At 38.7% G+C, this 16,921-nt stretch overlaps 1 protein-coding gene across 2 annotated transcripts in view; it reads left to right on the top strand.

The window, feature by feature from the left end:
• UNC13C (unc-13 homolog C) overlaps positions 1–16,921 on the top strand; it is a 701,690-nt gene that overhangs the window by 29,832 nt on the left and 654,937 nt on the right. For both annotated transcript variants that reach the window (XM_030930702.1, XM_010352869.2), the window contains one exon: positions 13,623–16,861. In XM_030930702.1, coding sequence (XP_030786562.1) covers positions 13,879–16,861 — 2,983 coding nt within the window. In that variant the 5' untranslated portion in view covers positions 13,623–13,878. Of the gene's footprint in view, positions 1–13,622; positions 16,862–16,921 lie in introns of those variants that run through there.

A 16,921-nucleotide genomic window follows, 5' to 3' on the forward strand; every position in this document is an offset into this window, starting at 1 on the left:
CTTCCTTTGGAAGTGTCCTCTCAGGGGTGTACTCCACCCTGTGAGGTGTGGGGTGTCAGACTGCCCCTAGTGGGGGATTTCTCCCAGCTAGGCTACTCAGGGGTCAGGGACACACCTGAGCAGGCAGTCTGTCCGTTCTCAGATCTCAACCTCCGCGTTGGGAGATCCGCGGCTCTCCCCAAAGCTGTCAGACAGAGTCGTTCGCGTCTGCACCAGCTCCCGCTACTTCCCCTGTTGGTCTTCAGCTGTGCGCTGTCCCCAGAGGTGGAGACTACAGAGACAGGCAGGCTTCCTTGAGCTGCTGTGAGCTCCACCCAGTTCGAGCTTCCCAGCGGCTTTGTTTACCTACTTAAGCCTCAGCAATGGCGGGCGCCCCTCCCCCAGCCTCGCTGCTGCCTTGCGGATAGATCGCGGCAGACTGCTGTGTTAGCAGTGAGGGAGGCTTCGTGGGCGTGGGACCCTCCCGGCCAGGTGTGGGATATATTCTCCTGGAATGCCTGTATGCTTACAGCGCAGTATTGGGGTGGGAGTTACCCGATTTTCCAGGTGTTGTGTGTCTCAGTTCCCCTGGCTAGGAAAACGGATCCCCTTCCCCCTTGCGCTTCCAGGTGAGGCGATGCCTCGCCCTGCTTCAGCTCTCGCTGGTCAGGCTGCAGCAGCTGACCAGCACCGATTGTCCGGCACTCCCTAGTGAGATGACCCCAGTACCTCAGTTGAAAATGCAGAAATCACCGGTCTTCTGTGTCGCTCGCGCTGGGAGTTGGAGACTGGAGTTGTTCCTATTCGGCCATCTTGCTCCGCCCCCCGGGTTAATAATTTGCTCTTTTTTTTATGCTAGATTCTAAAGGTGAAATTTAGATGATAGGTTCTTAGATTATTTACAGCTATAAATTCATTTTTAAGCACTGCCTTTAGCTGTGTCCCATACGTTTTGGTATGTTGTTTTCTAAATTATTCAGTATTTCAGTTTTTGGGGGGATTTCTTTTTTGACACATGAGTTATTTAGAAGAATGTTGTTTAACTTTAAAAGATAGCTGTGGAAATGGAGTGTTTATAGATATTTCATTCTTACTGTTTTTAAAATGTCTTTTATTATGGTCATGATATACACTCTGTAAGATGTCAGTCTTTTGAAATATTTGAGGCTTATTTCAAGGACCAGTATGTGGTCTGTCTTCGTTAGTGTGCTCTGTGCATATGAATAAAGCATATCTCTTCTACAGTTTTTGTATGTAATGACTGTGATATTTTAACAGAAAAATTAGATGACTTCCATATTTTTGTTACTTCAAAGACAGCTAAATTGCTTGAGACAAGCAATTCTGAGGGAGAAGTTATAAGTTAGAATGGAGCATGCCTCCTAAAATAGAGTCTTAAAGAATGATTCGAAGACTTCAAGAAATGTCATAAAGATATCAGAGTCAAGAACAGCATCAGGTTATAATAAAAAGAGCCAATTTCCATACGCCAGGACTACTGGATTTTAGTTTTGTGCCCTTAAGCAAGTCAACTAACCTCTCCAAACTTTGATCTACTGAAGATAATGACACCTCCCTCTATGGCTAAGCATTCTAACTATTCTTAGAATCAAGCCACAGAATATATATGAACATGTTTTGAAAACTAAGTCAAATGAAAATGCAGGTGGTGATATTATTATACCATCACATAGCATAAATCTATAGCTAATTTTAGTCAAATCTAAGACTGAAACCAATTTTAGATGATCTATCAAGTGGTTTTAACATTGCTAAAATTTCATAAGTCAGCCTCTTGTTCTTCACAGAGGTCTTAGAAAACCACATGAGAAATCAGTCTGAAATTGCCACTAATTACTAAACCCAGTGTATTGCTTTTAAGGATGTTATTTTGGCATTAGAGTGAATTTATGGACAGATCAAACATAATAAAACTGAGCAAAATGGGCTAGCAACACCTAATCATATTTAAAGAATACTTTGTGAACAGATATTTTTTAGACACTCAAGGTGCATTCCTCTTTAGACTTCATAAATCAGACATGCAGACATCTAATCAATGTACCAATATCCCAGCAATATTGCCAGTTTCTTCTTATACATATATTTAATGTAATTTTAGCAAAGGACATATTTTTGGCCAAAATACTTCATTTTTTAGGCAACTCTTACAGAAATACAAAAAAAATTTTCTTAGTTTGAAGCTTATTCTTTCATAATGTGTGATAATTTTTACATCTTAGGAGGGTAATAGATTTGTGTTAAGGACAAGATAACTCTTTTCCTCTTCCGCCCTACTAACATTTAGGTCAAGTTCTATTTACAGCTGAGCAGGTTAGTGATAGTTCATGACAGGTTTTGATAAATTTATTACTTTTTTCCAATGAAAAGTCATTAAATGGCTATTAAAAATCAGACACCCTGGTACATTGCTTTGGGAAAATTAATGCAAAAATGAGGGATTATATTGCCTCATGTTAGATCCTATAAAATATGTCATACAGTATAGTAAGGGTGTTTGTATGCATTGGAGAAGGTATCTATGATGATCAAATGAGCCTGTGACACAGATGGAGGAGTGCATTAACTCCTGCCTGGGAATTAAAAACGCTTTTAACTACATGTAACACTATAGATTTTTATCTTCCTCACAAACTTTCAAAATTAGTGTGAAATTTACTATACCTTAAATAGACTAATGCAATCGAGCAACTTGCATTAGTCTAAATGAACCCCAAAGAGGGTCTGTGTCACTGTGGTGATTTCTTGGCTGCCTTGCAGTCAGAAAACGAGTAGGGGTGGAGGAAGGGACTGCTCAGATGGGAATTGTATTATTTAATAATAATGTTAACATTTTTAGTACTTCTGATGTTATGGGCACTTCTCTAATTGTTTCTTATTTAATCGTTATAGCAATATGAGGAAGTTGGTACCATTATCTTATTTGTTAAATGAGAAACACAGAGATTAAACAGTTTGCTCAATATACTCAGTGGGGACATGGCAGAGCCATGATCTAAAGTAGTCAGTCTGACTTTAGTCTCCTCTCTATACCTTCCCCCACCCACAGGGGATGATAGAGCTCAGGCCGGCTCCAAATGACACACATGACTCCGTCCCATTAAGGATGGAAATGCTCCTTGATTTAATTGATGTTATCCCGCTTGAACAGTATGATGTAGTATGGTTTGGTAACCATACAGAAATTATTCAAATCAGCCGGGCGCGATGGCTCAGGCCTGTAATCCCAACACTTTGGGAGGCCGAGGCGGTCGGACCACAAAGTCAGGAGTTCGAGACCATCCTGGCTAACACAGGGAAACCGCGTCTCTACTAAAAATACAAAAATATTGGCCAGGCGTCGTAGCAGGCGCCTGTAGTCCCAGCTACTCAGGAGGCCGAGGCAGGAGAATGGCGTGAACTTGGGAGGCGGGGCTTGCAGTGAGCCGAGATTACGCCACTGCACTCCAGCCTGGGTGACAGAGTGAGACTCCGTCTCAAAAAAAAAAAAAAAAAAAATTATTCAAATCCTAACTGTATGTTTGAGCAAGTCGCTTAGAAGCTCTGAGTGTAGCTTTTTTCTTTCTCAATCTTTAAAATGAGAGTAATATTTTACCTTGTATGGTTGTTTTCAAGATACAGATTAATCCATTTAACAAACAAGAGACAGAATAGACCTTAGGAAACACAGAGGAGCAGGTAATTTGTTTAAACAGGAATATGGGCTCCTTGCCTTGGTATAGGACACTCGGGTGGTAATGTGTCAAACGTGGTGGGACAGAAGAGGTGAGAAACATTTCAGCTAATGGAAGCTTTTGTCTAGAACAGCGGTGGTCCTCAATGGCCTTCCTTTATACAACTTAACTCTCCATCAATAATTCTAACAAATGTCAAAATTGCTCACAGGATTTACTTTCAGAAATCTCTTTTAATCTCAAACAGTTTCCAATTCCAGAAAATTACAGACATTGGGTGTAGAGAATCAAGGTAAAAGTCAAATTATTTAAGGACGGAGTTAGATTGCCCTATCAAAGAATGTTGGGCACAGTAGGAAGGTGCCAAATCCTTGCATATGATTGCTGTAGAGGAAAGGCAGCACGGCACAGAGGAAAGAATAGTGAAGTCGGGGTAGGAAGCCTGCGTTTTTGTTCCAGCTCTGCTGTATGAACTAAGGCAAGTGTTTTGACCTTCCTAGCTTTCCTTTTCATGCTGTGTACAATTTGAGGATCAGTGCTGTTCAAACTGCGCTCCCCAACCTCAACGACTCTGTAGAGGGTTTCTGTAGGCCCCAATTTTTGTGGAAACAGTGAAGTGGGACTCTAGCCCTGCTGCCTTAATTCAGCTAAAGGAGTTCTGCTTTTTCAATCATATTGAGTTTCAACATCTGATTTTGTTGGGAAAAAAGTGGGAGGGGGCTTGTTTCTGAGGATAAAAATCAAAACAAAACAATACCTTGTAACAAAAAACTCAGCTTTGAAATGTTACAATTCTAAGTTGCTTCTCTGTAAGCCAGGGTACTTGTACTCTGCTCTCTGTGCTTGTGATTAGGAAGATGTTGCAAAGATTGAAAAAGCAATAGTGCTTATCATCATGTAGCTGGGAACGGGATTGGGCCATGCCAAGATAGTAAATGGGCAAAGCTTATTCAAGGCTCCTCAGTATCTCACTTCTGGAATATCCTCTTACCTGTCCCCTTTGAAGGTGGACTCTTCCCATTCTCAGACTTTAACTTTTTTTAATTGTTGTGGGTGAATAGTAGGTGTATATATTTATGGGGTACCTGAGATATTTTGATACAGACATGCAACGTGTAATAATCACAGTGAATAGGATATCCATCCCCTCAAGCATTTATCCTTAGTGTTACAAACAGTCCAGTTACACTCATTTAGTATTTTAAAATGTACAATTAAACTTTTACTGACTATAGTCACCCTAGTGTGCTATCAAATATTAGATTGTATTCATTATTTCTATTTTTTGTACCCATTAAGCATCTCTATCTTCCTTCCACCTCCCCATTACCCTTCCCAACCTCTGGTAACTATCCTTCTACTTTCTATCTCCATGATTTCAGTTGCTTTGATTTCCAGATCCCACAAATAAGTGAGAACATGCAATGTTTGTCTTTCCGCGCCTGACTTATTTCACTTAACTTAACTCCAGTTGCATCTATGTTGTTGCAAATGACAAGATCTCATTATTATTTTTATGGCTGAATAGCACTTTATTATGTATATGTACCACATTTATTTATCCATTAATCTGTTGATGGACACTTAGGCTGCTTCCAAATCTTGGCTATTGTGAACAGTACTTCAACAGGCATGGGATTGCAGATATCTCTTTGATATGACGATTTCTTTTCTTTTGAATATATATCCAACATCAGGATTGTGGGATCATATGGTAGCTCTATTTTTAGTTTTTTGAGGAACCTTCAAACTGTTCTCCATAGTGGTTGTAGTAATTTACATTCCCACCAACAGAATACAAGAGCTTCCTTTTCTCAACATCTTCACCAGCATTTGTTATTGCCTGTCTTTGACATAAAAGCCATTTTAGCTGGAGTGAGATATCTCAGTGTAGTTTTGAGTTACATTTCTCTGATGATCAATGATATTGAGCACCTTTTCATATGCCTGTCTTCCGTTTGTATATATTCTTTTGATAAATGTCTCTTCAAGTCTTTTGCCCATTTTTAAATTGGATTATTAGATGTTCTTCTTGTAGAGTTGTTTGAGCTCCTTATATATTCTGGTTATTAATCCCTTGTCAGATGGGTAGTTTGCAAATATTTTCTCTCATTCTCTGGGTTGTCTCTTCACTTTGTTGGTTGTTTCCTTCGCTGTGCAGAAGCTTTTTAACTTGATGTGACCCCATTTATCCATGTTTACTTTGGTCACCTGTGCTTCTGTGACTCAGGCTTTTTAATGTTCTCTCTACTCTCCCTCCAAATCCTGAGGGATATCCTGATAAACCATTTATACCAAAGTACAATGTGCCTGATAAGCCTTAAAACCTAGGGGCCCAGTGGCGAGACTTGAATTTCAACAAAGACCAACATTTTAAACAAAAGAAATAAAGCTCTAATAATAAAAACTAGTATAGATTATTCTTAAGTAGGGGAGTTCTTCAAACATACTACATAGGTCACCACCTGTTTCCCTAAGATTTATCCTCCTGGGCATAGTAGTATAGCATAGTGTTTATGAGAAAGGACTCTAAAACCAGTCACATTGGTTGCAATGCTGGCTTTATCACTTCCAAGCTACGTGGCTTTGGGCTAGATACTCAGGCTCTCGTATTTTTCATCTGTAAAATGAGGATTCATAACAGTATATACTGCAAGTTTACTATCAAACATTAATATAATCTATAAAAAGCACTCAAGACAATGCCTGGCATATAATAGACATTAAAAATGGAAAAACATGTATAAGAGCTATTTGGTAAACAGCTTAGAAGAATAATTAAGGACTAAATGTCATGGTTCAGACTAAATAGACTGTAAGGACTATAATGAAAAGAAAAGATGACAAGTTAAATAACTTGTGTGGAAAAGATGAGTCTTGATTTCTCATTTGAATGCTTCAGAACAGAATAAGTGGAGGACATTCCAGACAGAGTGAAGAACAAGAATAAAACAATGGAAGAATACACGTGTGCATCCACGGTACCATGAAGTGGCCTAGAGTAGAAGGTGCACAATCATTCATGGGGAGAAGGAGGAGAAGAAAATGATATTTAAGAGAAATTAGATGGAAATCAGTCAGTGGGAAGGTTTGAAATAGTGGAGAATGTTACTTTAGGGGACCAGTAAGCTATTATAGTATTCTATGACTTACGTAAGGAGAATGTAAATTACGATAGTGAAATATTTTTAGAATTAGGTGATTTGGGCAACTACTTTAGCATCTCTGAGGCTCAGCATTCCTGATCATAAACTGAGATACTATACTTATAAGATTACCATGAAGGTTATTTGAGATAAGCCACACAAAAGGACTTTGTAGATCCTAAGTGCTATGGAAATATTAGTACTGAGTGCCATTGTTTACTCTTAAACAAAAGTAGCAGCAATGGGAATGAATACAGAATGTATGTGGGTTTTAGTTGGGTGAAGAAATTCACAAAATAAATGATTAGCTAAAATTAAAGAGGATGCTTGAGTCATTTGACTTTCATTCTTGGGGGAAAGTGGTCTTTCTGTTTATTTTTTTTTTTAATAGTATATTACCTTAGAAAAAACCTTTTAATCACTTTCTGACTTGATCATTTTTGTTGAAATATTTTAATATACATTGGTTTATTGCTTTGGCCTTAAGGCAAAAAACTAACAGTTCCCCCAAACATTATTTAATGTGTTACTGTGTTCCAGCAATTCTCATTGTCAGAGTCATCCCTGTGACCATCAGTCACATTACATACACATCCTTTTACTCCTTCGTGTGGAAAGGATGTGTAAAGCAGGTATAAATCTGCATTGACCTGATAAAGACATTCTAGAGGATGCTTTTTAAATTTTTATCTTTAATTTCAACTTATTTGCTCATCATCTGCCTTGTCCCAACTTGTTCCACCTGGACCTGCTCCCCCTTATCAATCCTGGTGGCTCCTCATGTGCTATTGGTGTATCTGGCTTGCCCTTCCATCTCCAGCTACTCTGGTTTTCTTCTTTGCTGTGTTTGGAGGAGTCCGCTTACAAAGTCACTTGGTCAGTGTGCTTCTCAATGCTATTTTCCACAGGAACCCTCTTGCTCAGTTGCACCTTTTCTGTATTTTGTTAGGGTTGCTCCTTCTTCTGTTGCGGTGATTCTGCCCTCCTACCTGGTGGGAAGCTTCTTTGAGTCAGCTACTTTCCAAATCACCAAGAATTTACTGTTAAACAGATATGTGGTGAACCATATTTATGTATCACCCTTTTATGTATTTTGAAAGAATTTTTTTTAAATCAGCAATTATATTATATGGCATTTGCTGATGAGGTGCTGTTGTATTGAAAAGCAGAGGCTTTTTTCCTATGTTCTTGAGGGAAAATAATTCTAATCGTAACACAGTTCAGGACACATAACAGAAACTTAATGCAAATGGAGGAGCAGTTAAGAGTAAGGTTATTCTATTAGTCTAGGATTAAGCAAATAACAGTAAAGAGAAAGTCAAAAAGTCAAGTGATTCAATAGCAAAGACATGGAATCAACTGAAATGCCCATCAAAAATAGATTGGATAAAGAAAATGTGGCACATATATACCATGGAATACTAAGAAGCCATAAAAAGGAATGAGGTCATGTCCTTTGCAGCGACATGGATGAAGCTGGAAGCCATTATCCTTAGCAAACTAACGCAGGAACAGAAAACCAAACGCTGCATCTTCTCACTCATAAGTGGGAACTGTACAATGAGAACACATGGACTCAGGGAGGAGAACAACACACACTGGAACTTGTTGGGGGGTGGGTTGGGGGGAGGTAGAGCATTAGGAAAAGTAGCTAAATGCATGCTGGGCTTAATACGTAGGTAATGGGTTGACAGGTGTAGCAAACCAGCATGGCACACGTTTATTTATGTAACAAACCTGCACATCCTGCCCATGTAACCCAGAACTAAAAATAACAAGAAAAGCCAGGTAATAAGGATATTTCTAGGCTAAACACAGGAATACAGATCAGAATCAGGGCCAGTGAGACAAGTGTGGGTCCTGAGGCCAGGACTTGGGGAGGAGAACTCCTTGGGCTGTACCATAAGTGGTCCTGTCCCTTTGTCTTCTTTGTCTGTCTTGAAAGTTAACCTCTAAATATCCAGCTCACCTGGGTATTTAGTACTTTACTGCCTTTAATAAGGAATATAAAATACTTTAATGCATTTAATAAGGAACATAAAATTGTCTGTTGATCTGAAAATGCTTTAGCTTAATTCTGGTAATGATTTAGCAATAAATTTTTGACTGTTTAAAAGTTCATTATCTCCTTTAGCCCACTAGGGTATCTAACTTTTAGAGTCATATTAAATAGTTCTCTTAAAAATGAATATGTTAACATATCTGCAAACCATATTTCCCATTAAACACTAATATTAATTTCAGAGTTTACACACTTCCTGTTCAAATCTGGGGCTTGGAGTCAAGACTGTGTTTCATGTTAATTGCATGACCTTAAGCAAGTTTTCAGAAACTCTAAACCTTGAGTCACTTTATCTGGAAAATGAAAATACTTATTTTATACAATTATTGTGAGAACAAAATGAGATAAACTTTAGAAAATTGCATACACATTGCTTGGTACATAGTAAATAATAATTGAATGTTATTACGAAGGCTTCCCATAACAACATAGTCTATTGTTTTAATCTCTCTCAAAGACTTTCTTTCCAAAGTCTTAAATCTTATCCCTAAAGTTCATTACTGAAGATAATATATGGTTATGTAACTACAGTTAAAATATCTGGAGAGTAAGTTGGAGCTTTGGAATTCAAGTAGTTAAGATGAGATGATGTTATCTTAGCGTTCACCCTCCAGCTACCTCTCATTCACCTTGAGTTCTTCCTGATTTGAGCCATTTTCCTTTAAAACAAAGAACTTCAGAGAGAGGAGTAGGTATGTGGGTTTGTATGGGGTGGGTATAAGGGCTTGTGTCAGTTACCACTGGTAACATTCACTTTACATACAAATGATTGTTTCATAGACTCCAGGACTAGGACCAAACTACCTTTTTACTTTATTTATTGGTGCTGTTTTTGGCTGTATCTCTTTATCTCTTTGAATCTGTTATATCCTCGTATAATAGGCATAATGATGCCTTCTTTAAAGAGTTTCTGTGAGGATTACGGAGATAATTTAAGTTTCTGAAACATAACAGGTGATCATTAAATGTCATCTTCCTTTCCTATCTCAGTCACTTGTCTGAAGGAAGTTCCACAGCTGGTATTTTGGACTCACCAAATCTTTCCCTAAGGCATCTATGGTTTTATGATGGGATTGTATCACACACACATACAGTAGGAGCTCAGTAACTAGGAAGGTGAGATTTCAACATTAGGAACTTGTTGCTGAACCATAGAGATGAAAGTATCTTCCCTTTCACTTCTGACTGCTTCTTTAGAATGTCTTTGTTCTTCCTCTTTCATTCTCCAACCTAGCAGAATTCTTAGGTTGCCCCCCACTATATCATAATTTTCACATCAGATACCACCTGATTAGTCTTCTGTAATTGCTTCTTGAAGCTTTTCACTACTCTTCTCAGTACTAGTAATAACTAATATATACTGGGCTTTGCTATCTTCTAGACATTGCTCCAAAAATTTACATGTATGAACTTATTTAAACCTTACAACTATCCTATGAGGAGATGCTATTTCTGTCCCAATATAATTAATGTACAAGATAAAGTAGTAAAAGCAGTAGGGAAGTAACTTTCTTCTTCTTCTTTTATTCTTTTTTTTTTTTTTTTTTTTTTTTTTTTTTGAGACGGAGTCTCACTCTGTCACCAGGCTGGAGTGCAGTGGCGTGATCTCAGCTCACTGCAACCTCTGCCTCCCGGGTTCAAGTGATTCTCCTGCCTCAGTCTCCTGAACAGCAGAGACAACAGGCATGCACCACCATGCCTGGCTAATTTTTGTATTTTTAGTAGAGATGGAGTTCAAGTAATCTCCTGCCTCAGCCTCCTGAGTAGCTGGGGCTACAGGCACGCACCACCACACCCAGTTAATTTTTGTATTTTTAGTAGACATGGGGTTTCACCATCTTGGCCAGGGTGGTATCGAATTCCTGACCTCGTGATCCGCCTGCCTCAGCCTCCCAAGGAAGTAACTTTCTTATGACCACACAGCTAGTGTATCACAGAGTTGGGATTCCAATGCAAGTAATCTGGATCAAGGGACTGTGCTGAAAGCCAATAACCATTAGTGCCTCCTCCTCAAATGGGACTTCTTAAATTTCAAAACTGTCTACCTTCTGATTCTATTTCATCAGTCCTCTGCTCCCCATCAGAGGCATCCCTCTCTGGATAATGTGGATGCTTCTCCATCTTTGCACATGACATGAATGTCTCAGATGCTTCTCTTCTGCTCACACTACTTCTCCTTCTCTGGATTGTGTAAGGCCCAGTGCAGCCACTTTAGGCTTATTGGAACCTATATTGTTTATGTATTAGTTCATGGGTTTCCTACTTTCATTAATTTATATAATCACCTATCTGACAAACAGTATGAGTCTATTATGTATCAAGGAATACAAAAATTTAAAGTTAATTAGAACACAGCTCCTGCTCTTCAAGAGTTTACAGTCAGATGGGAGAGGCAGACATACAGAAAAATATTTCACATAAATAATTATGGTATTTTGAGAGTACATTGCAGGAGCACAGAGGAAGAGGTGCTGTACTCTAAGGAGGTCAAATGAGCTGATGTTGATCCTTGGCTGGGGGTCAAATGTATAGGTATTCTATAGATATTTATGAAAGAGACATGTGAATAGAGAAGGGAAGGGGAAAATAATTGGAAGAAGAAGGAACAGCATGGAAAAAGGCCCTTTAGTGGGGTAAAAATATGGTAATCAGGGAACTGCTATTGCTTCACCATGACTGAGACAGATGTGCTTATGGGAGTGACAGAAAATAAGACTGCTAAAATAGTGTTTCAAGAAGGAAGACTTATATATTTTCAATTGTATTAATTTTAGAAATTTAGGATTTGAAAAAAGAGTCAAATTATCATTAGGAGGACCACGTAGGATACAACTGTCATGGTCCAGATGAGAAATGACAGAGTTCAGACCTAAGGCATGACTATGTCACCTCAGGTATGTACATGGGATGGATGACACATGGTCTAGAATGACTCCTGGATATATGCTGTGGGCAAGTGGATAATTATGATGACATTATTGAGATTAGTAATTCAGGAAAATTGCTAGGCTCTGGATGGAGTTTAATTTTGGGCAACTAGGTGGAGATACTAAGTGGCTGAAATGTGTGCCAATTCTTCAATAAAGAGTGGCTAGGAGAGAGATGAGCTCCGTTGGAGTGGTTGCTGAAATGGTTTTGGAGTTTAAACATAATTTTTACAGATAGTGAGGGCTGGATTATGAATGATATTCTGGCTAGAGAGGATGTAAAAGTTACTGAGGCACGAAAGAGTATGGAGCCCTTAGTGAATAACAGGTTGTTCTCTGTGGTTGGAATATGAGCAAGTGAGTTCGTGGGTGCAACTGTGGACACCTGTTCCTGAGTTTGCATTTGGTGGGCTTCATTTCCCATTGAACTTTCCCACTCAAATGTTTTCTAACAATTATTGCCTAGAACAGTAGCTTTGAACCAGTAATGCCAGTCAGGAAATTTAGATTTGAAAACAACAGAGGCATTAACAGAATTGCTACTTTGATTTAAACAAAAGGAAGCATTTGTTTCTAAGTTTGGAAGACCAAGGATTTTGGATTGAGTGATTGGTAGAAAATTTTATTTGACCAAAATTGGTTTAAAAATAATTTATCTACCCTATTGCAGCTTAACTTTCCAAAGACCTTTCTTCACAAGGAGATGTCACATAGGAGTAAAAAAAAGCTTTTTAAATTTAACTCAAAAGTAAATTTCTTGACGTTTTTAGTAGTAGAAAATAGGTCCTGGTTTGCGTTTGTGAATGAATACCAAACTGTTTCAGAGCAGAAGAGTTATACTCTGATAGTATTTGAAATCCAGAAAGACTTGGGCTTCTTTAGAGTTCATCTCTTTCACTCCATCTTTTCTCCTCCTCTTCTCCCTTATGCTCACCTCTCTCTTGTGAAGCTCGGCTCCTGGCCAGAGCATGTATTCCGAAATCCCCTGTGGAGCCTGATTGAAGTGAAATTGGCAGATTTCCAAGTGGAGAGAGCTGATAAAAGAGCAGATTTCTGAGACAATCTGTAGTTTATGATGTGTTCTTTAATGAATTAAATAGATTACCTACCAAAACACATACCGGAATACCAACAAAGCCTTTTGACTGTTACTATTATTCTGGGTTACATTTCACTGATAAAATAGTAAGTTCAATTCAATGAAACTTTGAATTCCTACTACATATAAGACCCTGTGCTGGCAAACCAGCAAAATTAAATGTTAACTTTATTTTCTTTTTCTTCACATAATTCAAGAAACTAGTCATCATAGAGATTACTTATTTGTGTGGTCAGAAAAAGATTATTTGAATGAATAAAAACAGGTTTTATATATAGAGATAATATTAATTTGTGAATTTTGAATATCTGGGATGTGAGGGGAATATATTTAGATTTAAATTCTTATGTTTGTGTAAGTAAACATGTTATTAGGAAAGAAAGTAAAGTAGAAATGACTTTATGAAGTTAACATGGCTGCATAAATTGCCTGTCATATTACTCAATGTTTTCTAAATAACCATTATTACCTTTTATTACTATTTCAGTTGTGCCCACCCATGAATGATTTATCAAAAAACATTATAAACATAGTTATTGGTAGTGATTTGTTTTAAGTAATTATTTTAAAAGTAAATTTACATTGAAATTCATGTATGCTCCTGCCTCCTCTGCAATTTTTCACACATTGTGTATTACGAATACTTTTGAAACATGTTGGAAATCGAATAAATCTAGAATTGAATTCTGATATTTAACATTCATTTCTTTTTAGACACTACATGGAGTTGTGTGGAAATGACAGAGATTCATGAAACCCCTCCTCCAGGAAAGAATGTCTTTCACAGATGAAGCTTTGCTTCTGGTTTGCACAGGACAGCGACAATGTGGCAGAGCCACGCCTGCCCTTCCTGCTCTTTCCAGTGATTCACAGAACATCTGAACAGTGATGTTTGCCTTGGATTTTCAGATTTTCATCCTGATACTTGTTTACTTTTCTGGGGCAGAAAAGCTTGCACTAATTGCTCTCCATGGTGGCTAATTTTTTCAAGAGCTTGATTTTACCTTACATTCATAAGCTTTGCAAAGGAATGTTTACAAAGAAATTGGGAAATACAAACAAAAAAAAAGAGTATCGTCAGCAGAGAAAGGATCAAGACTTTCCTACTGCTGGCCAGACCAAATCCCCCAAATTTTCTTATACCTTTAAAAGCACTGTAAAGAAGATTGCAAAGTGTTCATCTACTCACAATTTATCCACTGAGGAAGACGAGGCTAGTAAAGAGTTTTCCCTCTCGCCAACATTCAGTTACCGAGTAGCTATTGCCAATGGCCTACAAAAGAATACTAAAGTAACCAACACTGATAATGAGGATCTGCTTCAAGAGCTGTCTTCAATTGAGAGTTCCTACTCAGAATCATTAAATGAACTAAGGAGTAGCACAGAAAACCAGGCACAATCAACACACACAATGCCAGTTAGACGCAACAGAAAGAGTTCAAGCAGCCTTGCACCCTCTGAGGGCAGCTCTGACGGTGAGCGTACTCTACATAGCTTAAAACTGGGGGCTTTACGAAAACTGAGAAAATGGAAAAAGAGTCAAGAGTGTGTCTCCTCAGACTCCGAGTTAAGCACCATGAAAAAATCCTGGGGAATAAGAAGCAAGTCTTTGGACAGAACTATCCGAAACCCAAAGACAAATGCCCTGGAGCCAGGGTTCAGTTCCTCTGGCTGCATTAGCCAAACACATGATGTCATGGAAATGATCTTTAAGGAACTTCAGGGAATAAGTCAGATTGAAACAGAACTTTCTGAACTACGAGGGCATGTCAATGCTCTCAAGCATTCCATCGATGAGATCTCTAGCAGTGTGGAGGTTGTACAAAGTGAAATTGAGCAGCTACGTACAGGGTTTGTCCAGTCCCGGAGGGAAACAAGAGACATCCATGATTATATTAAGCACTTAGGTCATATGGGTAGCAAGGCAAGCCTGAGATTTTTAAATGTGCCTGAAGACAGATTTGAATATGTTGAAAGTGTGGTGTACCAAATTCTAATAGATAAAATGGGTTTTTCAGATGCACCAAATGCTATTAAAATTGAATTTGCTCAGAGGATAGGACACCAGAGGGACTGTCCAAATGCAAAGCCTCGACCCATACTTGTGTACTTTGAAACCCCTCAGCAAAGGGATTCTGTCTTAAAAAAATCATATAAACTCAAAGGAACAGGCATTGGAATTTCAACAGATATTCTAACTCATGATATCAGAGAAAGAAAAGAGAAAGGGATACCATCCTCCCAGACATATGAGAGTATGGATATGAAGTTGTCTACTCCAGAGCCAAAAATCAAGAACAATTGGCAGTCACCTGATGACAGTGATGAAGATCTTGAATCTGACCTCAATAGAAACAGTTACGCTGTGCTTTCCAAGTCAGAGCTTCCAACAAAGGGAAGTACTTCCAAGCCAAGCTCAAAATCACACAGTGCTAGATCCAAGAATAAAACTGCTAATAGCAGCAGAATTTCAAATAAATCGGATTATGATAAAATCTCCTCACAGTTGCCAGAATCAGATATCTTGGAAAAGCAAACCACAACCCATTATGCAGATGCAACACCTCTCTGGCACTCACAGAGTGATTTTTTCACTGCTAAACTTAGTCGTTCTGAATCAGATTTTTCCAAATTGTGTCAGTCTTTCTCAGAGGATTTTTCAGAAAATCAGTTTTTCACTAGAACTAATGGAAGCTCTCTCCTGTCATCTTCGGACCGAGAGCTATGGCAAAGGAAACAGGAAGGAACAGCGACCCTGTATGACAGTCCCAAGGACCAGTATTTGAATGGAAGCGTGCAGGGTATCCAAGGGCAGACTGAAATTGAAAACACAGAAACTGTGGATAGTGGAATGAGTAATGGCATGGTGTGTGCATCTGGAGACCGGAGTCATTACAGTGATTCTCAGCTCTCTTTACATGAGGATCTTTCTCCATGGAAGGAATGGAATCAAGTAGAGCAAGGAGCTGATTTAGGCTTGGATTCATCCACCCAGGAAGGTTTTGATTATGAAACAAATAGTCTTTCTGACCAACAGCTGGGTGTTTACAATAAAGACCTAGAATACTTGGGAAAGTGCCACAGTGATCTTCAAGATGACTCAGAGAGACTTACTCAAGATGACAACTCTTCTCCATGCCCTGGCTTGGATAATGAACCACAAGGCCAATGGGTTGGCCAATATGATTCTTATCAGGGAGCTAATTCTAATGAGCTTTACCAAAATCAAAACCAGTTGTCCATGATGTATGGAAGTCAAAGTGAATTGCAAAGTGATGATTCAGAGGATGCCCCACCCAAATCATGGCATAGTCGATTAAGCATTGACCTTTCTGATAAGACTTTCAGCTTTCCAAAATTTGGATCTACACTGCAGAGGGCTAAATCAGCCTTGGAAGTAGTATGGAACAAAAGCACACAGAGTCTGAGTGGGTATGAGGACAGTGGCTCTTCATTAATGGGGAGATTTCGGACATTATCTCAATCAACTGCAAATGAGTCAAGTACCACACTTGACTCTGATGTCTACACAGAGCCCTATTACTATAAAGCAGAGGATGAGGAGGATTATACTGAACCAGTGGCTGATAATGAAACAGATTATGTTGAAGTGATGGAACAAGTCCTTGCTAAACTAGAAAACAGGACTAGTATTGCTGAAACAGATGAACAAATGCAAGAATATGATCACCTTTTATATGAAACACCTTATGAAACCCCACAAGATGAGGGTTATGATGGTCCGGCAGATGATATGGTTAGTGAAGAGGGATTAGAACCCTTAAATGAAACATCAGCTGAGATAGAAATAAGAGAAGATGAAAACCAAAACATTCCTGAACAGCCAGTGGAGATCACAAAGCCAAAGAGAATTCGTCCTTCTTTCAAAGAAGCAGCTTTAAGGGCCTATAAAAAACAAATGGCGGAGTTGGAAGAGAGGATCTTGGCTGGAGGTATTCATGTTTAAATGCTACATTGTAAGCTAATTGTGTTTTAACATGGGGTAGCACTTC

The sequence above is a fragment of the Rhinopithecus roxellana genome, chromosome 5 (assembly GCF_007565055.1).
Source record: "Rhinopithecus roxellana isolate Shanxi Qingling chromosome 5, ASM756505v1, whole genome shotgun sequence".
Lineage (NCBI taxonomy): Eukaryota > Metazoa > Chordata > Mammalia > Primates > Cercopithecidae > Rhinopithecus > Rhinopithecus roxellana.